Source organism: Apiospora marii (assembly GCF_038362585.1).
Source record: "Apiospora marii strain CBS 49790 chromosome Unknown utg000005l_segment0_segment0, whole genome shotgun sequence".
NCBI lineage: Eukaryota > Fungi > Ascomycota > Sordariomycetes > Amphisphaeriales > Apiosporaceae > Apiospora > Apiospora marii.
The window spans coordinates 4,179,396-4,201,288 of NW_027117377.1; the positions used below are offsets into that span (position 1 = coordinate 4,179,396).

A 21,893-nucleotide genomic window follows, 5' to 3' on the forward strand; every position below is an offset into this window, starting at 1 on the left:
CTCAGAAGCATGCATTATTTAATACAACAGTAACAGTACATAATATGTTCATCGCGTGTTTGAATGCGTGCCTAATTCTACATAGAAATGCCACTGGTATGGTGATAACAAAAACTGTTGAAACTCTCGAACCAAAGATACAGAAGGGGATGATGGGTGATCTCCACCCTCCTTTCCTGGACCCCTTCGGGCCCCCGAGAACGCCGTGCGTGTTCGTGATTGATGATGTGTGTGCAAACATGATAGTTTCTCCTATTCTGAATCCGGAATCCAGCCACCCACGTGCGTGCCTCGCCCTGAACATGAGTATCGTCCCATATTCCAGTCAAGCAAAGCTATGTATCTCAGTTATACCTCCCGCCGCCCCTCCGTTGATCCTACAACCCGCCACCGCCGTTGGGTGGAAGATGGCAACCACCGCCAATGCAAACCAAACGATTTGTTGTGTTTTTCGATCTTTCCTTCTCAGCTAGTCGAATAAAACCGTTCTTCCCTCCCCCACTCTTCTCTCTATATAGAGCCCAATGATATAAGCTTCCGTGCATATTCTCTCTTCTCCTCTCCTTGGTGCCCCCCTGAAACATCTCTGGTTTATAAAAATTTCCGTCGGGGTCAAGTCGTTGTTGGACATTATCGTCTCATATTTGTATCATCAAACCGGCACGACAAGATGGCAGTGGCGATGGGTTCCGCTAATGATGGCCACTACTGATCTTGTCCTGCGTAAGTTGAGAAGAGTGTTCGTTCACCACGGAAGCAACATCGCCGACCTGCTTACGTTCGGAGACCTCGGTGGCGAACGCCTTGAGACGCTTAATATTCTGCTTCGACGCCAATCCTCGGGATAACCACTCCCTCAAGGCTGCTGATTGCTATTGCAGAGGTTCCGAGGAGCTGGAAAGGCGGTTGAGGTGTAGATAGACATCGGTGCCGTACCTGAAGACGATATCGTTAGCGTTTTGTGTATTGGACTTGACATATAGTGTATGATCATAATTACTTACCCTTCCATGCTGATCAGCTTCAGATCGCCTCCAAAGTAGCGAGCATAAAGTCGAGAGATGGGTAAACCGTAGCCAAACCCGGCCATTGGCGCCTTGAAATCGCTCTTATCGAAGTCTGGGTCTAAGTTCGGGGTGCGGTCGACGGTTGTATACATATAAGTCCACACAAGCGGTATGGCACTACGGGGGATGCCACCCCCTTCGTCCGATATCTTGATGGTGATGTCTTCTCTGCCTTCGGCCACTATGACCTTGGTGACGGGGAACTCCTGCTTGTCCTGGCCATGCGTCTCGACCACGGCGCGCAGAGAGTTCTTCAACGTCTCGAAGAGCATGTGCGACAGGTGACCGGGCACGTACATGAAGTTCAGGTTAGGGTTGCAGACGAGTTGGATCTTGGGCGCTTCGAAGAGGCCGTAGTGGTCCTCGCATACGAACCGGGCGTTCTCGATGGCCTCCTGGGCGAGGTCCCGCACGTTGGTCTTGGTGCATATGATGCCGACGTAGGTGGGGTCCCGGTGGTGGCTCTGGTCCGTCAAGGCGATGTGCTGCCCGATGAGCATGCGGATGCCTATCCGGGACATGTAGAAGCGATCGAGGAAGGATTGGATGTTGTTGTCGATTTGCATGCGCTGGCGCTTGCGCTTGTACTCGAGGATGCCCTGCGCCATTGTCGTCACCACCCCATCGTGCCGCCGCTTGATCTTGTTGAGTGTCTGCGAGAACTTCTGATTGTAGGCCTGCAGGTCGGGCGGCCAGTCCCCGGAGTCGTCGACCATGGCGAAGTACCGCCGGGCGGCGTGCGGCTTCTTGGATCCACTACTGATGTTCTCGTTCATGGAGGCGTACTGGCCCTGTTCCAAGCTGGGGTTGGGCGTGGCCTCGGACAGCATGGCAGATGTCTTGCCGTTGAAGCGGCCGGGCTTCAGCAGTCGTTGCCGTACGTCTTTGTCAAGGTCTGGCCGTGGAAGCGTGGTGATTTCCTGTTGTCACATGTCAGGGTCCGTGAGTCCCGCCTAAGAAAGTTGCGACCGCAGACGTGGAGGGGGATTGGGTATGCTGCTCACCTCAAAAGACTGTGCATACCAGTCGGCCACCCTCTTGACCGAGGGCATGTCGCTGAGGCCATCAGGGAGGGTGTTGAGCTCTTCGACTCGATGTGCGAGGCGGATTGGGAGTTCTTCGGCGAGGAATTGCGAGGCCCGGAATAGAGTTCCTGTAGGATAGGCTGGTGGGTTAGCGAGCAAGCAAGCGACACAACAGCTCATACAATATTAATTCGAACCTCAAAGGGCGCAAACAGGACCCAAACGATTGCGAGTAGCGACGGAAATGCAGTGCAGTATTTTTTTTCTTGCTGTTCTTTGGCACTCACCGATCGAGGGCTTCTCGCCGAACTGGACCATCTGCCTCAAGCTCACTCCAGTAGCCGGGAAGTTTGCATAGTGACGGATGGTATCCATCAGCTGGGTGGAAGCTTTCCAAGACATGATGGGCGGTATTATGGCTCTGGGAAGGAGCCGCCAGTGCTGCTGAAGACCGGCCGAGTCTGGAGGATGCTCAGGAAAAGCGCGAAAAGGGGCATTGAGGTTCCATGGAGAGTTGGAGGACCAGTGTGTGCAAGCCAAGTTCGAAGGTCGTGTGATACGTACTGAGGTGACGGCTTCGCTTCGGCAACAAGGAAAGTCGAATAACAGCTTAAAAGGATAATGGGAACTCTATGCCGAGTCCAGCGAGCTAACGCACCCCTGTCCAAAAGGCTCCAAAGCCCATGCTGGACCCCGCGATTTACTACTGCTATGACGGAACACGGACGTACACTCTACCCGAGGTCCTTAGTTACAGGGCATCTCATAGGCCCAAGGCCCCTACAGCAAGTGGCCTTAGCTATTCGGTGGGTAATGTTTTATGGCCGGTGGACTCTCTTGCGACTACTGTAACTATGTGTGTGGAAGAGTCAATAAAGATGGTGGTTGATACACGCCTATTTTCTTTTTCTCTATAGATCTTTGAACTGAACGAACATGTGAGGCTCCGTGGAACAGACTGGTTTTTCGTTTCCTGCAATGCACACAATGCCAAGTCGGTGAGGTCTGCCTACTGGTCTGCCCACTCGCCTCGTTCATGCTATGCGGCATTATGATAGGAAGGCACAGCATCTCTCACACACACTAAGTCGATTACCGACACTTACCGCTCGAGTGAAGAATTCCTAGTACTACTCTGCTATCCAGACTCGGCATGGGGGTTGGCTTCCAGCCAAATAGGGGGGCTGGCTACTGGGTCTCCTATAGAAGTGGTGTATACTCCGTACTTATGTAGTAGAGAACCAAAAGCTGAGGCTTGCACCCCCACCTTCTTTGCAGCTGCAAATGTGAGTCTCAGATCTAAACGTGGCTGTTCTCAGGCGGGCGCGAACATACACCCTGTGCGTGCCTTTCTTCTGCCCGCGCGGAATGAGAGACAAACAAACGACGACGCAGCAGCAGCCAGTAGCAGTACGGCATGACGTAAAGTAAAAGCTAGGACAACTACAGACAGCTACATGCACATAGCCCTCTCCGCGATTAGTTCCGAAAATGTCTCTCTTTCGCCAAGCACATGCTTTGATCCAGTCTTACCACGACCGTTGGCCGACCAAGTGCATCGAATGTATGGTATTTACACTATATACTCAGATGTCGCTAATGAAACACCTGAGGATATTTTAATAATGTACGCCTGTTCATTGGGTTTGGAGGTTCCAGCGGTGTGCATTAACCAATCCACTTGCTACGCTGGCTTATGGCGTGGCAGGTCAAGCAAATCTTCCTCAGGTTCAGATTTTCGATCAACTCGAGTTGATGAAGTGAAGCCATCTTGGGCTCTGCTGAAAACCTACCCGTAAGACAATGAGACGTGTAAATAAAACGACTGAGGCAACGACGGCAGCTGTGGGCAATCTACCTTGTTTACCTTGATCGTCCAAACCTCAATCTAACCTAGCTTTTAACCAATTGGCGAATGTTCCAGCCGCTATCTATCCGCAAGCTTCTTCTTACCTTGTACCCCAACCAATTCAGCACACACCAGCAGCAGCCACGCCTGATGCCGGAGGACTCCGAGGACGATGCATTCTCTGAACCGCGAACGCCATCTCTCGATGGCGTCCAGAGCGACGAGTACATAACAGAGGATGGGGCCATGAGCCTATCGCCGCCGCCTTCGCCCTCGATGAGCCTTCATTCTCTGGGCATGTCTCCGCTCTCCCCATTGCGGCATTCCCCGGTTTTACATCGTACTGCGAAGCCGCAGTATCCTGCAACAGTTGATGAAGACAGCAATCAACAGGATTTAAGCCAGGACAGCCGAGATGTGCTGGTGCAAAGGCTCAACGACCTGGTTTCTAGGCTATCGGGCGATGGGGGCCTGGTGGGAGACGGTATCGCCAACCTGCACGCGCGAGTGGACGAGATGGAGCACATCTTGGGCCAAAGCTCTAGTCCCCAACCTCAGAAGGGGCATCGGGGGAATCAATCGTCAGTGGAAAGCAGCAGCTACGTCGGGGGCGACGGTGCTTCCATGTTGTCGGGCCTACCCTCGCCAGCTCAGCCAAAGTCGCCATCGGCCGACGCATCTTCGTCAGATGCTCGTACCGAAGCCGTGCCACCGCAGCAGCAGCAACAGCAGCAGTCGCGCCAAAGCGAGCCCGAGGAAGAAGCGCGGCCACAAAGGCGGAGAAGTCATTTCGGAGATCCCTCGGATCATGCGCGGAAAGTCCTGCGCGACGCAGAACAACTACGCGAGGCAATGCTAGGAGTCATTACGAACCTCAAAGCTCGTCAAGAAGAACAAGATGTAATTCGGCGTCTCCGTTTCCTCTTTTTTGTTATCGCGTAGCTAACCGACCCCCTTTAGCACATCCATTCCTTGTTGATCACCCGGGCCGAACGAGCGGCTCAGAGGATCATTTACCTTGAAGATCGCGTACAGGAGCTGTGAGTTTGCCTTGCAATTTTTGTCTGCTTACTTACCCATGCTGATTCCGGGCCAGGGAGGATGAACAGAGCGAGGGTGAGATGGACATACTCAACCTGCAAATTCAGTTGAGCGCGATCGAAGTCCAGTGCCTGGGTTACGTGCCCCAAGATGCAGACCCAGAGCTCGTGGAGAGCATAAACCACTGGAAAGCCGAGTGGGATGCCGTGAAACGCAAACGAGCCCTCAAGAAAGAAGAATCTGCCAACTCCTTCTTTGAACCTCCGAAGGAGCAGCAATTGCGAGCATATGCGATGGCAGTCAGGACACCGCCAACCTAACCTGCCCTCTCTATCACAATCATCACATGTGCAATACGCTCTTTGGAGGTCAGAAAGAGCACATCTTCGCATCATCACTATCAGAGACCAGTTCTGTATGACTTGATGGAATGTATCGATAGTCAGGCGTAGACGGGGCTATTGGGGCGGCATCGCATCGCCATCCAGCAGGCTTTGGGGAGATGTTCGTTGGTAACTCCGAACAAGGCTCGCATCTATGCCACGTGCGGCAGGCCGAACACAGCAGGCCAAAGTTACTATAAATAGGAAAGCGACACCTTGACATGGTGTGAAGCCGTGGTTAGAGACGACTCACATTTGGCAATTGTGCGTCGTATCATTCCTAGATAGGGATACACTGCAACACCGCCCTGCTGGAGGGAAAGGGGTCGGTTGGCGCTACAGCCTTGTAAGTCTGGCAGTACGCCTGTCTGCCTGTTGGGTGTTTCGGCCCACCTGCTTCTTGTATTAAAACATCACATAGGCGTTCAGGAATTGACAAACAATTTATATACGGTCCAATGGGAGAAGGGCCCCTGCCCCCCTCGCCATGTGCTTCCATCGGCGATCTTGCTAGGACTGCGATCCGATTATCCGCTCCGACCATCTTCACCTTGCTATACCCTCCTTCAGATTGGGCGATGCACGCCTGGTGCTTGTCTGGTACGAGAGTTGATATACTACAGTCAGGGTAGGCCACAATCATCTGGTACAACACATTGAAATTCTATGCCGGATATCGTCTGCATGCCCCCCGATCAAGTGCAAATTCGGAACGTCGGTCTACAAGCTACGAGGCTGTACCCTTACTGCGTGATATGACGGGAACTACAATAGTGTAATCTGCATACCAACCTGCCGTTGGGGAAGAAAAAGGGTTCGAGCGGTCGTTTCATGGCGCTGGGAGAATATGTCATAATGCATCGCATGGAATCCCTCCAATTCTTGGCCAACAGCGCCCAGTCGCTTCTGTCCGTCTTGGGGCGCGGGCTTTGGCGGGCTTGGTGAGCTTGGTGGTAAGCTTGTAGCCTCGGCGAACATGACAAGCCCTCTTGACTTGAGCTTGTCAGTGCCGAGGCCGTCTTGGAAAGAATTGGCGACAATCAACAGCATGTACCAGATCTCGAAATCTGCCTGATGCCTGCCTACACCCGCTACACTGCAATGCTACGGCAGTATTACACTGCGCCTCGTGCGTAAATGTTACCAATACGCTTGAAGTGTTCGGCTCAGGTGTTGATTCTGTACACGTACAGTGCATATCACATATCACTCCATCCAAAAACGCCCTGTCTGCCTCGCTACCTCAATCTTCGAGCCGTGTAGACTAAGCCACTTCAAGGCATATCACATCCAACCGTCGCCGTCGCCCTTGCACTTTCACTCGGCACACGTCATACTGGCAACACTCCATCAAGCAGCACATCATTCCCTCGACAGCCCTGATTTGCCAGTCGATGAAGACGGTGGCTGATGGCACCCTTGCTCGCCGCAGCCGGGTGTGGTCGCATGACGTTGGAGGTAAATCCTTCGAGGGGGATATTGCGACTGCTATTCGGTACCGGCAGTGTGAAACTTGGAGACAGGCAGCCTTGCCGATGCAGCGGTATAGCAAACGACCCACACAACAAGAACAAACGTCCTTCGAGACTGCATTAGCCCGGCGATCAGCGGGCTGTAGTCGACAAGAGATGGATTAGCCTTCCTTGACCAGAACCCTGAGAAACCTGGGGTATTACGGCGGGGTTGTCCAGAAGGGCCTGTCAGATCCAGGATGAGATGGAAACTGTGGTAGAAATACAACTGGCCCTCCTCCCCAAGGGTTGTTGAATGAAATGTTGCTTCCCCAGGTCTCTCATTACGAGTTCCGCATTCCTCCTCATTTGATATCGCCCTCATCCCCCTCCCCTACTTTGGTGGAAAGCGAGGCAACTATACACGCAAGGAATCCATTCACGTGGACCACCAAGGACATTTGATACTGGTCCCTTCCCAAAACTGCCGTAATAATGGCCTCGTCTCACGAATCTGACAATGGAGAGAAGAAACTTTCCCCGCGGAAGGACTCGAACCACTCGGACGTCTCGCGTTCGGAAATCGAAAACCCCACGAGCCGCGGCGACACAGTCGACCCCCTCGAAGCCGAAAAGCAGCCGCACGCCGCCGCCCACCCGGGGCTGGACGAAGAGGAGCGCAAGCGGCTCGAGGCGTCGGCCAAGCTGGAGAACCCGCTGCGGGGCCTGAGCGCGACGGAGCTGGCCCGGCGCGGCGAGGAGTTCTGCGCGCGGCACGGGCTCACGGCCGAGGACGACGTGCGGGCATTCCGGCTCGGCGCCGTCATCGCCGGCCACCTGAACCAGTACGACGACGTCGCGGACATGCCCGATGGTCTCCGGCTGACGGACCGCGAGCGCGACGTGCTCGACCGCGAGGTCACGCACAAGTGGTCCCAGCCCACCATGCTCTACGCCGTCATTGTCATCTGCTCCCTCTGCGCCGCCGTCCAGGGCATGGACGAGACCGTCGTCAACGGCGCCCAGGGCTTCTACAAGGAACAGTTCGGCATCGGCGATCCCGAGTCCCAGAGAGGTATGTGTTGCTGCTGTTGTACACGCATTATTATGAATTCGAGATATAAAAGAAAAACACGAAACCTGAGAAATAAAGAAATAGTCCACACATAACTCTAGCCCCTCTTCCCTCAACTTGAAACACACTGCATCCCATTTACTGTTTTCTCCACGTCTATCATAGAGAACGCGGAGCTAATATAAAGGAACTCGTCGTCTTAGACTCGTGGCTTGTGGGTCTGGTCAATTGTAAGTGGACTTACCCCTTTACTCGCGGAAGAGCAGTCGTGGACTGATGATGGTTTACTATAGCTGCACCCTACATCTGCTGCGCCTTCCTAGGATGCTGGCTCACGGAACCCATGAACAAATTGTTTGGTCGCCGAGGAACAGTGTTTGTGTCATGTGGCATCTCTGCCGCGGCATGCTTCTGGCAGGCTTTCACGAACACTTGGTGGCACATGTTCATCGCTCGATTTGCGCTCGGTCTGGGTATCGGCCCCAAGTCGGCTACCACGCGTAAGTCTATCTCCTCACACTTGAGAACCCGTTAGACGATGCCGTCCTCTGCTTACTGACGTGCCTCCTATCTCACTCCACAGCCATCTTCGCCGCCGAATGCTCCCCGCCCAAGCTGCGCGGCGCCCTGGTAAGCGACTTTCCGTGTTTATTCCTTCCTGTTCTAGTGTTTATTTTACGTTAGTCCAGTATCCCACGAGAAATAGAATAACTACTTATTCTAAAAACTTCCACTTTTCCCTCTCGAAACATCCTAATACTATAAGAAGAGTAGATGCTGACACCGCGAAAGGTCATGCAATGGCAGATGTGGACGGCCTTCGGCATCATGATCGGCTACGTCGCGGACCTGGCCTTCTTCTTCGTGCCGGACCACGGCATCGACGGCCTGAACTGGCGCCTCATGATGGGGTCCGCCATGATCCCCGCCGTCATCGTCTGCGCCATCGTCTACTTCACGCCCGAGTCCCCGCGCTGGTACCTGACCAAGAACCGCCAGGCCGAGGCCTTCCGCGCCATCTGCCAGCTGCGCTTCGAAAAGGTCCAGGCCGCCCGCGATCTCTTCTACATGGACACCCTGCTCCAGGTCGAGCGCGAGGCCATGCAGATCGGCCAGAGCAAGATCAAGGAGCTCGTCACCGTCCGCCGCAACCGGAATGCCATGCTCGCCTCCGAGATCGTCATGTTCAGTAGGCTGTCCTCTTACTATCTAATCGGTGCGAGTCTTGCAGGAACAACGTGCTGATTTCGTCTCCTATAGTGCAACAATTCTGCGGTGTCAATGCTATTGCATATTACTCGTAAGTCTACAACTAGTAACTTCCCATATAGGAGTTCCAAAGCAAGCAATCTAGCCTAGACAGTTGGCTGAATTATTTTACCATCTTCCAGGACCGAGATCTTCAAGGATGTCACGGGCAGCGACGTCACCGCCTTGGGCGCTTCGCTGGGCTTTGGTGTCATCAACTGGCTCTTCGCCATCCCTGCCTTCTACACCATCGACACGTTTGGTCGCCGGAACCTGCTGCTGACCACGTTCCCGCTCATGTCCCTCTTCCTCTTCTTCACGGGTTTCAGTTTCTGGATCCCCAAGGATAGCCCGGCGCATCTGGGCTGCATCGCGCTCGGCATCTACCTATTCGGCGCCGTCTACTCCCCTGGCGAAGGCGTAAGTTACAACCCAACCCTTATAAGTCTTATCACATGTGGCGGAGACACTGACACCTGGACCTGAAATAGCCCGTCCCCTTCACCTATTCCGCCGAAGCCTACCCCCTCTACATCCGCCCCATCGGCATGTCCCTTGCGACCGCAACGACCTGGTTCTTCAACGCCGTCCTCTCCCTGACCTGGCCGTCCATCGTCCAGTCCTGGACCGCGCAGGGCGCCTTCTCGTGGTACGCGGCCTGGAACCTCGTCGGCTGGGTCCTCGTCCTCCTCTTCGTCCCCGAGACGAAAGAAAAGACGCTCGAGGAGCTCGACGCCGTCTTCAACGTGCCCCTGCGCCGCATCGCCCGCTACGGCGTCGACCAGTTCTTCTACTTCTGGGGCCACTACGTCCTGCGCCGCGACCTCGCCGCCCCCAAGCCCCCCTCCTCGGCCGACGTCCTCCAGTACGCCGAGGAGCAGCGGCGGCAGAGCTACAGCGCGCGGGAGAAGCAGCAGGTCGAGCACCGCGATCCGACTGCTCGCGTCTAGAGGTTTGTGTGGAAGATGTGGTGGGAAGCTAGTAGTAGAGCTCATGCATGGTCTTAGAAGGGGTAGATGGCTGTTCATTCGTGGGATGGTTCTTGTGTGTTAGCTTGCTAGTAGTGTGGACAAAGCATGAGGGAAGAGGATGGGATGTTGGGTTATAAAGGGGTTATGTTTCCTTTTGGGACGAAGTCTGTCGCTTTCGTGTGAATGAATACCCAAGGTAGTGAGTTTCGAATATTTAACACAGGGGTCACTTTTAAAGAATTAAATTTATATTTTAAAATAAGTATTTAATATAAGCTTGTTCTTAATTAAGTTGTAATCGTTCTTATTAGATCGGCAATGGCATACCAACTACTCGAGTAACATATGGCAGACTTTGTTCGGCGACTCTTCGTTAATATTGCATTATCTATCTAGGCGCCGAATTCAGCTGACACTACAGGCTCCGGGGGTTAATATCGTTTAAACCCTTCCTTAAGCTAGAAATAAGAAAGACCATAAGCTAGAATCGAGAAAGAAAAGTATCAGTCAGAGGTCAAGTCGATGACCTTCTCGACTCTGCGCTTCTTCGACTCACCCGGGACAGGCGAGCCATTCTCCTTCACAGGAGGCTCTCTCTTGTTGTGTTTGGCCCCGTTAGAACGAGGTTGCTCCTCACCCTGGGCGCTGGCGCGGGCGCGGGCGGCACGCTCCCGGTGGCCGACGAATCTCCGCTAGAACTTGTTGTTAATCATACGCTCAAATACTTGAAGGTATACTATACGAGTCTACTTACGGGTTCAACCCCGAGGTCCCGGAGGCGACCGACCGCCTGCTCCCGCAATTGTCGTATGGTTCTGTCTGCGACGGCGGAAGTTGCCTGGGCACGGGCGGAATCTCGGCGGCGAGCGTCCTCAGCTTGCTTGAGTGCCTCGTTCTGCTCCTGTGTGATGATAGCCTCCTGGTAGAGACCCTCTGGTAGGCAATATGTCAGTAAGTTCAACAATATGACACTTGTATTGAAGATATACTAACCTCTTGAGCGGTAGGCGAACCGATAGATGGCAAGGGGGCCAGCGTCAGTGGACAGGCGCTTGACATCTCGGTAGCGGGGTACGTTGACGGCGCCAGGAGGAGACCTTTTAGATCATCAGTATACTTGGACTTGGATAGATGTTATCGAGAAGAGAATTGGCAATAGGTACTTACGTCTGATCATCGCTGAACTGAGTTCCATGTGAAATGGCTCGGCCTTTCAAGGATTTCTCGGCAACCTCAGCAAGTCTTGTAGTGTCAGTGCCATTGCTGAAGTTGCTGCTTCCCAACTCCTCAACCCTGAAGACTCGGAGCTCAATGACTCCTAAATCGCGAACCTTCTCGCGTTCGTTCTCCGTGCGCCAGTTACAGTTATCATCAACTAGAAGTACCAATCAGAAAAAGGAACATGATTGGTGGTAACAACAAGGAGGGAAATTGTACTCACTGGTCGTGACCCCTGCAAACTTAAAGGCTTGCTTAACGACAGTGCCATCGCGTGTTCTAGCGACTCGTTCCTTGATGTCGACTCTGAAGTGGCCGTTCTTTAGATTGTTCTCACGGCAGAGTTCGCCACGAATCCACTGGCCATCGATGTAGGCGGCGAGGTTCAGGGTGTGGGGCACAGGCTGCTGATGGTCATAGGTGGAGTTGACGCGCACATGGATCTTAAACTCCTCGCCATTGCGGCACTGGATGAACTTGCTTGACATCTTAGGACCATGTCCGCCGGCCTCGTTGGAGTGGTCGGGATCAGCATATTCAAAAGCAGGCCGGCCACCGACCCAGATGGTGACCTCGATGGCACTGACTCCGTCAATGATGGCCATTGTCGTGTAAGTTTGGCACAAGTGTTAGAGTATGGATAGGGGGGTGTCCGGGTATAGATCGGCGAATCACAATCGATGTCGCAAATCGACGTTGATAAGGTGTTTGATTCGCGAATGTGGAAGCCTGGTACGGAGCTGTATGCCACGGAGGAGTAGATGCTCGATCCCAATATTGGTGTGGGATACCTATTGGCGGAGCACCGTCGACAAGAACGAGGTAGAAGAGATGAGAGCTCAAATCCGTTGCTGCCTGCTCAAACCTGTTTAGGCGTACTTTTTACTGCTGGAGGGTATATGGCCAACTTCAACAAGGCAAATCTGGCCGCACAGAGGTCGCAATAACTTGCCTTAACCGAGCGCGAATTTATCATTAGTCTTGTCGTCGATCGAATCCGACGTCGAAGAGCGGAAAAGAGTCTGTAGTGTGTGGTGTGGAAGTGAAGTTGACGGCGTATAGGATAGTTGCTGCAGAGAGAAATCACCGCGCAGGTTCAAAGGATGCGCTGGAATATACAGAGAAGCCGCGGCGTATTAGACAAAAAGTTGTGACGGAAGTAAAGATGCGACGGAAGTACTGAAAGAGAGCAGTGAATACTTCTTCGTTGCCTGGCAAAACTGAGTTAGCAGAAAAAGGGCGCGACAGAAGGAATGGCTAGCGCTTGCGGTTGCCAGCAAAAGCCTGTGAACTGGATGGTTTCGGTGCCTCGAGATGGAACAAAACAAGATGCGTTTTCAGTTTCTGACCGTAGAGACTCCGAAAACCTTTGCGCAAGGCACCGCGATAGATTCTGGGTTGAGAGAGGTGAAGAAGAGAGGCCGAAGATGAGGCTTATACAGCGGCGACAGTGAACCTGAGACGACCGCGAATGCGACGGCGTATATGAGGGAAACGTGACCTTTATTGCCAGTTGCATGTAGTACAAGCTTGATTATGGCACAGAAGCAAAATGTAGTGAGGATGGGAGAACAATCAACCGAGGGAAAGAAACTTGTTGCGGTGGTGGACAGAAAGCCTGTGGGTGTGCACTCAGTGGTGAACAGTTGGTCAAGACCACAAGTTTTTGCTGCGGTCAATGGTAGTGATTTGGGTACGTATTACTGAAAGGGCAAGCGCGGTCTACAAGAACTGTTGTTATTTTTTGGCAGGGTCACTTCCTTCCTTCCTTTGCAGCCATGCTGGTAGGCCACGTCTTTGCGGATTGGAAGGCACACCTCCCTGTGATCACTCTAATCTAATCTGGGGGCAGCTCTGTAGGGGAAACAGATAATCCAACCTCGTCACTTAATCTTCGTTTATAGAGTGCTGAGATAAAAGACATTCTTCTTTACATAATACAGAAGGGAGGGAGGAGTAAACGCGGTTGATTATAACTCGGTGTTGTATGTTATAGTTCGGCGAGAGAACAAAGGTGATGGTTTATCTTTCGGTGAAGGGAGCAATGATGCTGTATTGTATTCACATTGCCAGGAGCTTGACCTCCGTGTTGTTTGTTATAGTTCGGCGAGAAAATAAAGGTGATGGTTCTCGAAGGAGGAAGCAATGATGCTACATTGCATTTGCATTGCCTATTGACAGGAGCTTAACCTTGTCCGACGACAGTTCTCATATAGAGAGAGCGAGAAACGGCAGAAGTTTTTTCCTATTTCAATAGTCAGCCCACCCTCCTGGGACGAGTACCTTGAGTTCACCAGCAAAGGCTGGCATGACGTGACCTCCAATGGCAGAGATGCCAAGTCGCGATCCAAATGAAAAAGATGTGGCCAGCTCGGAATTAATGATTTTGATAGAATGAATTTAACATATATGCCAGCCTCATCGGGTTCCTAGGTGACTTGCGATGGCACCCATATGCACACGAAAATGCTCTAAGGCAGCAGTAGACAGTAGAAGGGGGGCTTGAACATGACACAGCCCAATGCCCGGAGAGAATGCTGCAATTTGGCCAGTATCAGATTTTACATAATGTCTATTGAGTTTACCTAGCCACCTAGCCATGGCATCAAAGAAAGGCAGGCTTCTATGACACTAGAAGAAACCGAGTGAGCAAAGCCCTAGGGCTTGGCCATGCATACATGACCGACTACCTACATGTACAAGCCAACGATTCCCCAAGTTGAGTGTGCAAGCTGTCTTCATGGAATCTCCAAGAAGACGGCAGCAACTTCATGCTCACACCCGTCCGTAAAAGCCAATGGCACCTAGCCGAACAAGAGACAAGCCAAATCCGCTTCAACGCCATCGAGCCCGGCTCTCCCTGTCATAATCGTCTTCGTTGAAGCCCTCGAACTCCCGCTCCATCTCTCGCGGACTGATATCGCTTGTCATAGACTGACCCGGCAGGCGCTCGCCGTAGAATTCGATACCCTGGTAGTCAAGGCGTCCCTCGACACGGCCACCGCCCAAGAACTTGATCCGGCCGCGGTTGGAGTTCCCGTAGATGATAGGGCCCTCGTCCTCGCGGCCGCGCCAGATGAACGACAGCTCGTTGTGCGAAGATCGATAGGGGCGTTCGTCGAGGAAGAACACGCCCCGGATGACGCCGAGGTTGAAGTTGCCCCAGAGGTTCCTGCCGGCGAGTGTGAGCACAAGCTCGAAGTCTTCGCCATAGCGCGGCCACTGTTCGGATACATAGGGACAAGAGATGCCGTAGCGGCCATTCAGCAAGCCTAGAGACTCCAGGCGTACTGGGCTGCTGTCGTCAGAGCTAGATCGCTGGGAGCTGGTGCGTTCAGCGGTGCGGTATCGGGGACTGGATTGATCGGAGCTGGAGGAAACAGCGCTAGAGGAACCAGAACTGGAGGACTCGGAAATAATGCGTTGAGGCCCCGAATAGTCGAAACTGGCATGCTCAGTGTAAGGTGGAGGCGGCTCGTTATATCTATCCACAGGTCCGCTGCTATAGCCATGACCTAGAGCACCGACAGGATGATGACTGAACTTGCGAGCAGTCTGCATACGGCGCGGAGAAATATTGCGATTGTCGTCACCCGAATCATCACTCAGTACGACGACGGGTTTGTGGGCAAACTTGCGGGCAGTCTGCATCTTACGGCCCTGTGGTGCCGGGTCTTCCATGTGTGTCCGCGTACTGATGGGGCTCGGGGCTGTCTTTGGCTTTGGCATGCCAGTCTTGGGTCTGTACAACGATGCCTTGTCCTCCACATATTGCTTGGGGGTGGCAGGCTGCAGAGCAGCAGCGGTAGTCTTGGCCCTCTTGGTTCCATCTTGAGCTGTCGAGGTGCTGGTGCCCTTGGAGACGGTGATATTGATACCACCGACGTTGACTGTAACATCCACATTCTCCTCCGCCTTTCTTTTCGTTCCCGACAGTCTTGCGCTGGTGCCAGCAGCAGTAGCACCGCTCTTGAAAGCTTTCTTAGCCTCCCGATCGAGCTTAGTCCACTCCTTCTTGAGCTCGCTCTCAAGCTTGGATATGTGCGCAGGTACTTTCAAGCCGCCGTTAGCCTTGTTGACGGCGTCGAAAAGCCGCATGCGGGCCACGGCCTTGGTCTTGGAGGGCGGTAGGCCGTAATGAAGAAGCTGGGCCTCGAACCAGTGTGCCGGGTGATCCTTCTCGCTTCCCGACCTGAAGTGAGTTTCCAGCTCGGCCAAAGTGGCGCGGCGATGGCGATTATGGCCCGATGCCTCGGCGTACAGATCGCCGTTAGCAAAGGCAAAGCCATCTCTCGACACGGGGCTTACCGATGCCATGGTCGAGTTGAGGTTTGTTTAGCAACGGCAACTGATGAATTATGACACAAGTGAGATCTGCAAGTAATGGGTAAAAATATGATGTGTACACCAAGAAGACCAATTGACTCGAAAATGAGCGTGGCGTACCTGGGTCGGTCAAAAGTCTCTGTTTGACACCCAAGTGACCACCCCAGAAGGTGAATTGAGCTTCTAATAGTGGGAAAGCAAGAACAATAAAGCTCTGAAAGTTCGTATCCATTGTAGTTAAGCTATGTGGGAGAGACACAATAACTGCAAATTATTATAATAACTATTGGGGAGGTGGTGGGATGCCTGAGAACACTGCTCCCAAATTTGCTCATTGTTGTACCTTAAGAACTCCTATATTGCATCAATCTTACTGGCTCTAACACTTTAAAAATAGCAGTTCATTCAACCAGGTGGATTTCATATAGGGAACGATTCACGTTGACGTATGTTTATCCAGAGTCCAGAGCTCAGGTCGTACATGCAGCATCCCACGAGGACGACCTCACTTATATACGCAAGTACCTAAGTACCTATCGCCAAAGTGGGACCGCATCCTCTAAACCAACCTACCTGCCAGCACCTCCCATGCGCGTCCCCCACTATCAATCAAGCAGATCGCGAATTTCAGCAATTGAAGCCCGCGCCGCCATCCACAACCCATGTCATCAGCGAAGAAGCGAGCCCAGCCATAACACCCACCACCACAATGGACGCGCCGACCACGAACCCGCTCCTCGCGCCGCCGGAGCTCTCGCCGCTCGAGCAGGAGGTGCTCGAGGAGTACGAGCGCCTGGCCGAGAACATGAAGAATGTACGATCTTCTTATATGCCCGTCTTGCCTTGTCAATTGATCGATCGAACAAGGAAGGGAGAGCTGGTAGCTAATTGATTTCCACACAGCTCGCAACTGTGCTCGACACCATGGCCTCGCAGCCCACGACCGAGATTCTCGACGGGCTCCGCGAGCTCGAGCGCAAGACCAGCCTGGTCTTCACCCTGCTCAAGGCGAGCGTCTACAGCATCGTGCTGCAGCAGGAGATCGGCTGGGACCAGCAGCAGGGCAACGCTGGCCAGCACTGATGCGATGGTAAAAACCTATCTATACCCAATACACATGCACACAGGCGACCAAGTCCTTGGTGGGAAATGAGGAAAGGGTGGGGAAGAGACGACAACCGTCAAGGCAGGAGGAGCATGCAACTATGCCTTTTGGTGGTAGGCAAGTTTTCTTGCGTACTTCTCGCCAAGTTGTGCATCGTTCCAAAGGCAATAGGGGTGTTGGAAGGATCAACAACAAGCATTGTTGCCCCGTCGCTCGGGCTCTCGAGTAGCCACCCCTATTGCCTTTTGAAAGTTGCATAAACCCCATAGAGGCAAATCATACCACGAAGAAGATGAGATCATGAATACAATGAGATGCGCCTGGAAGGCGTAAAGATACCCATAGAGGACGATGTTCATATACAGAATAGCAACCCAAGTCAGTTTCGCGCAGGAAAGTGCGTATAGGCTGGGCCATGCCCATCCACGATGTTGTCAATACAGGGATTGTTGAACCCGCCCAACCGTCTTGAAGCTGTGGGGCAGGATTTATACGGTTTGGTCATTGTCTACAGTATTGGTACAATTATACATCCCGACGCCGGCTATGCCTGGGTTGACTGACTATAACACATTGCCACCAAAGTACACTTTGCGTACATCGACGAGCTTCTTACCACGTCCAATGGCAATTTCGTTAGGGTCTTTCTGGTTGGTCAGAGCCTCGAAGCAAGCCTTGACCGAGTTCATGGGGTTCCTCGATCGGGGCATCTTGGCAGCGATATCGTGGATGCCGCATGCGCGGAACATCTCGAAGAAACGAGCGGAGGCGCGGAGACCAAATCCTTGCAATAGACGTTAGTAGATAGACCCAGATACGGAGATGAGGTGTTTAAACTTACCAGGAGGGCGGGCGTCCAGTTTGACGATGGTGCCTCCGAACTTGGTCGTTACGGATCCAAAAATCGTACGGTCCTCGTACCTGGGGACCGGCTTCATGTTCCGGATGGCAAGCAGTTTCGCCTTCTGTACCGCGGCGCCGTTCTCCACCGACTTGGCCTCACCAATACCCAGACGTCCGTTTCCGTTACCGGCAATTGCCAGCACCCAAACGCTTCGGATCTTTCCCAGACGGGTCTGGTTGTGAACCATACGTACTACCAGAATCTTCACGGTGAGATCCAGCATCTCTCTGACTGAAAGACCAGTTCGCCTCTTCAGATCCTGGTAGATACCCTCATCGTCAAGACCTTGGTCCTCGGGGTCAATGGGGTTCTGGTAGATGCCCGATATGCCGGGAATGTCCTTGCCCAGGCTAGGTGCCAACGCGGTATCCGAAGGCGCATTGTCGTCATTCAACATGGAGCGCTCGAAAAGCAAGTCCAAGCCCTCAGCGTCACCCTGCTTTCCCTCCAGGGCCTTCGCCCTATCAGCCTGGGCGGTCACTTTGGCCAGTTGCCCCTTGACCCACTCCTTCTGTTCTTCGCTGAGTGTCGGATCGTTCAGCTTGCCTTCCATCCAGGCCTTCGCCTGAGGGGCATCGGTCTCCTTGGCGAACCTTTGAATGTCGTTCACAAATTCGTTCTCGCTGAGCCATCGTATCTTGGTGAAATCTGGCGAGCTGTGTTTCTTGGGGCGCCTGTCGACTGTGGGTGCCAACCGGCTGAAATCGTCGAGGTATGGTATCGCGTAAGGGTCTCTTCGGAGACGACCTTGTATCGTCAGATCCTTGGGGTCAATGGCAGCCTCACCGGCCTGGAGAGCCTCCATTTGTTCCGGCGAATAGTGCTTCTTCAGAACCTCGATTTCCTCCGGGGTGTAGGGCTGGAAATTTTCTTCGGTGAATTTCTGGACCTTCTCGGACGACGTCAATCCCATCTCCTCAGCCCGTATGCTCTGGAAGCGCTGCTTCTTCCGGGCCTCTACTCGCGCCGAGCTGTGGAAGGCGGCATTGCATGTTGGCGTTGCCGGCTTGAGCGCAGCGGCGAAGCGCTTCGAAAGCAGACATCTTGCTGGGCGTGCCACACTCATCGCATCGTCTGGGTGAAGCAGAAAAAGACGCCCAGGGTGCGTTTCAATGGCTTATTGGTGGGATGTGGCTGCTTGCGTCGCTCGCGTGGGATTTGGCTGCTCCATTAAACGGGTCTCGACAATTTTTTGGAGTAGCTAAGCGGATATACTGTTCCGCCGAAAGCTGTCTTTCAGTGGAGGTACCTTTAGGTTACGGCCTCTTTGAGCTTGGACCGTTCTAGGACAGCTGCTGTTACCGTATTGGCTGGGCAGTTAGCAGTTGATGCCGCTAAAAGCCTAACTTTGACCGGGGGGCTTTTCAGACAAGGGACATCCATCCCGACTTACCGAGATGTCAAGTAGGAATGAATACCCGACACCGATCAGCAATTGGACTTCCGATCTCACAGTAACAGACATGGCCGCCCATCAATTCATTGTGTCGTTTGCAGGCCCTCGAGGCGTTGCCTCCACCCGGGGATGACGGCCAATCTGTATGTGATGTGTGTTCGAGCCTACGAGCCCACTATGCGCCGGTTCGTCGAACCATTACTTAGGCAGGCCCCAGCCAATCAGCAGCACGGCGCAGTTGCACTCAACTCTGCTGCAGTCTTGAAACAGGAGTTCCGCCGGGATCGTGGCCCACGATTTGTCGCCCTGATACCGAACCAGGCTTAGTTGTCCCTGCTTGCCGTTTCTGATGCGGGAGCCTCAAGTCTGATGTTCCTGGCTGGGGTTTCTATTGAAGGACTTGCCAGTGCAATACTTTTTTCCCACCCTCCTTCCTTTCACATTGTTTCTTCGCCCGTAAACCCATCTTATCTTCTTCTGCTTGTGACTGGTGCACTATCTTCATTCATTTCTCGAGTTACCGTCCTTTCTCTTCACACGTTCGAGCCTCCGTCGCCTTGATACCCATTTCTTTCCACTCGCTAGGCAAAAACGTCAGGAACGTCGCATACACCCACACCTACACCCGCATCCGCACCTAATATATCGTCGCCATGGCTCCCGGACAATTCGACTGGTTTCTCAAGATCGGCGCCACCCCAGAAGCCGTTGCTGTCTTGAACGATCAACCCATTCTGTTCACCATCCTGTTGATCGCTCTCGTTGCTATCATTCTCGAATGCACTCTGATCTGGTATATCCACCATGCGACGCTGAAGCCAGAACAATTGAAGAAGAAGGAGAAAAAGAAGGCGCCGGCCAAGAAATAAGGAGTTACCCAACCTGGGTTTCTTCTTTCAGCGCTAGACGGGATCGAAGCGCGGTGCGATTTGGACTCCTCTCAATGCAGCGAGCCGTCCAAGCTCCCTCTGGGGAATGCCTCCCGATTATACAACACAGCCAACAACAAATTCAGACAACAGGGCTTTTCACTATATGGGGCCGATGTGGTGGATGATGAGGCTCATTTCCTGAGCCGCGGAAGTTGGAGATTTGGCTTATCAAACAGGTTTCCTGGCCGTTTCGAAGCGGCTTTGCTGGCGGGCTGCTTCTGGCACTTATAATACGTCACAAAACTTCTCGTATATATGAGATTCTCAATTTGAACCAGTATAACCCTCCATCTATGCTTCTTGATTTCGGCTGAAATGTCTCAACTGCGGATGATGTTCCCTTACGTGTAGGTGGCCCGGATTGATATCATCATAAACCATATCGTCGTAAGGACCTTCTGAGTCCGGATATGCTGATTCATTCTCCATCCCATCAGCAATGTACTCTTGGGCAGATGCGCTTGGATGCATGGTTTGACCTGTCGATGCTGGGCCAGAATTGTCCTCTACGTCGGCTGGCTCATAGTCGCTTAAGTCATGTTCTGATTGCATAGCCCAATATGTGGCTTGCTGAGTCTCATCTTGTTCCCAATCGTCGAATCCATAATCAAGTATCTCATCTCTTTCATCCCCTGGCGGCAATGAAAATGCATCGTCTGAAAAGAACTCGTCTGCAGTAGCTTCCAGCTCGTCGTGTGCTTTTCTTGCAGCAGACTGGATATGGAAATTGTTCATCATGTTCGATCTCAGCAGTGTCCACAAATGCCCGTGTAATGAGTTGTATTGTTGAATCGAGTCCGTTCCAGCATCTTCAGGAGGCTCTTCGTCAATATCGTTGCAAAGGTCTGCAACTTTTTCTCGTAGGGTTCCCCGCCATGTACCGGCATTCTCAATTATATCGGCAATCAGAGGCAATTGCCGGGAATGATGCCGAATCAGCTGTTCTAAGAATGAGTATGTGACCGCCCGATGTGAAAGCGTATACTGACCTGCATATAGTGTGCGTTCCACATTGCTGGGGCTATATCAAGAAGTGTGGGTGGTATTGGAGTTATTCCTTGTACTCCAAAGAATCTGGGTTTGACCCCTATCATCCTATACAGTGCCGCAACGGTCAACTGGGCCGTGCATGTGCGGCGGCGGCGGATCGTGTCATCGATATCGTCCTGAGTATCCGGCAGGCCGTCCGAGTCTTCGGCTTCCATTCCGGCGTCTTCGTTAGACCTTGATCGGTCAGACATGGACCGTGTTTGGCTTCGGGTACCATGGGAATGCCTGACCTTTCCCGCGTTTTTCTGCGTCACTGAATCGACTGGACGCTCTCGACCGCCATTGGCGATAGCGCGGTAATCTAGATGACAGACGAGCCCCTCTATCGATGTTGTGACTGCTCCAGGGGGCGAAAGCAACGAAGACGCCTTGTCGGGATGGTCTACTTCGAGGCAGATGCTTGGGCGTTCACCGTCATCAGTATCGTAGTCGACACTCGTGCATACCGCAGAAAGCCCGAGGGACAACCACAGCTGTACTTGGTCAGCAACAAAAGACTAGGGCGTATACCAACGGAAGGGGATTCGGAGCTCAGCTGACAGGCGATTGACATATTGACTCGGCAAGGAATTCTAGGAGTTCATCGCTTGAATCCGGCTCGGCTAATGCTGTACCTTCTATGCGAACAACCATCTGTAGAAGTATCGTTGACGGAATAATCCATAGTTGCCCCGACCTCACATGCTTATGAACACCCATCAGATCAAGTTCAGGGTCGAATTGGTCAGCAAGAAAGAGATAGGAGGCTACGGATAACGATAGTCCGTCAGGAGGAACAGAGAGCACAAATTCATCAAGATCCAAAGGATTGGCCATGCCAAGATGATGCAGGCACAAGCAGCGTTTCCCTGC

General features: G+C 52.9%; 9 protein-coding genes across 9 annotated transcripts; 4 read left to right on the plus strand and 5 right to left on the minus strand.

Moving 5' to 3' along the window:
• Positions 1-872: 872 nt before the first annotated feature.
• PG985_009174 (kinase) lies at positions 873-2,494 on the minus strand (the record flags this gene model as incomplete). The annotated part of the gene is made up of 4 exons (XM_066828942.1): positions 873-936; positions 1,005-1,987; positions 2,072-2,220; positions 2,380-2,494. 4 exons carry the CDS (start codon positions 2,492-2,494, stop codon positions 873-875), a joined length of 1,311 nt encoding a protein of 436 aa, XP_066683854.1.
• A 1,597-nt stretch (positions 2,495-4,091) lies between these two features.
• PG985_009175 (uncharacterized protein) lies at positions 4,092-5,302 on the plus strand (the record flags this gene model as incomplete). Its single annotated transcript, XM_066828943.1, has 3 exons — positions 4,092-4,841; positions 4,902-4,981; positions 5,038-5,302. 3 exons carry the CDS (start codon positions 4,092-4,094, stop codon positions 5,300-5,302), a joined length of 1,095 nt encoding a protein of 364 aa, XP_066683855.1.
• A 2,009-nt stretch (positions 5,303-7,311) lies between these two features.
• On the plus strand, positions 7,312-10,089 carry PG985_009176 (uncharacterized protein; the record flags this gene model as incomplete). The annotated part of the gene is made up of 8 exons (XM_066828944.1): positions 7,312-7,891; positions 8,095-8,121; positions 8,185-8,391; positions 8,475-8,521; positions 8,684-9,080; positions 9,152-9,191; positions 9,283-9,559; positions 9,631-10,089. 8 exons carry the CDS (start codon positions 7,312-7,314, stop codon positions 10,087-10,089), a joined length of 2,034 nt encoding a protein of 677 aa, XP_066683856.1.
• Positions 10,090-10,613: 524 nt separating this feature from the next.
• On the minus strand, positions 10,614-11,933 carry PG985_009177 (uncharacterized protein; the record flags this gene model as incomplete). Its single annotated transcript, XM_066828945.1, has 5 exons — positions 10,614-10,802; positions 10,865-11,043; positions 11,104-11,207; positions 11,278-11,428; positions 11,552-11,933. 5 exons carry the CDS (start codon positions 11,931-11,933, stop codon positions 10,614-10,616), a joined length of 1,005 nt encoding a protein of 334 aa, XP_066683857.1.
• Positions 11,934-14,163: 2,230 nt separating this feature from the next.
• On the minus strand, positions 14,164-15,645 carry PG985_009178 (uncharacterized protein; the record flags this gene model as incomplete). The annotated part of the gene is made up of 1 exon (XM_066828946.1): positions 14,164-15,645. One exon carries the CDS (start codon positions 15,643-15,645, stop codon positions 14,164-14,166), a length of 1,482 nt encoding a protein of 493 aa, XP_066683858.1.
• Positions 15,646-16,363: 718 nt separating this feature from the next.
• Positions 16,364-16,737, plus strand: PG985_009179 (DASH complex subunit Dad3-domain-containing protein; the record flags this gene model as incomplete). The annotated part of the gene is made up of 2 exons (XM_066828947.1): positions 16,364-16,468; positions 16,558-16,737. The coding sequence occupies 2 exons, from the start codon at positions 16,364-16,366 to the stop codon at positions 16,735-16,737; spliced, it is 285 nt and encodes a 94-aa protein (XP_066683859.1).
• Positions 16,738-17,322: 585 nt separating this feature from the next.
• On the minus strand, positions 17,323-18,729 carry PG985_009180 (mitochondrial 37S ribosomal protein uS5m; the record flags this gene model as incomplete). Its single annotated transcript, XM_066828948.1, has 2 exons — positions 17,323-17,543; positions 17,601-18,729. The coding sequence occupies 2 exons, from the start codon at positions 18,727-18,729 to the stop codon at positions 17,323-17,325; spliced, it is 1,350 nt and encodes a 449-aa protein (XP_066683860.1).
• Positions 18,730-19,712: 983 nt separating this feature from the next.
• Positions 19,713-19,928, plus strand: PG985_009181 (uncharacterized protein; the record flags this gene model as incomplete). The annotated part of the gene is made up of 1 exon (XM_066828949.1): positions 19,713-19,928. One exon carries the CDS (start codon positions 19,713-19,715, stop codon positions 19,926-19,928), a length of 216 nt encoding a protein of 71 aa, XP_066683861.1.
• A 354-nt stretch (positions 19,929-20,282) lies between these two features.
• On the minus strand, positions 20,283-21,857 carry PG985_009182 (uncharacterized protein; the record flags this gene model as incomplete). The annotated part of the gene is made up of 3 exons (XM_066828950.1): positions 20,283-20,930; positions 20,981-21,514; positions 21,723-21,857. The coding sequence occupies 3 exons, from the start codon at positions 21,855-21,857 to the stop codon at positions 20,283-20,285; spliced, it is 1,317 nt and encodes a 438-aa protein (XP_066683862.1).
• Between the last annotated feature and the right edge of the window lie 36 nt (positions 21,858-21,893).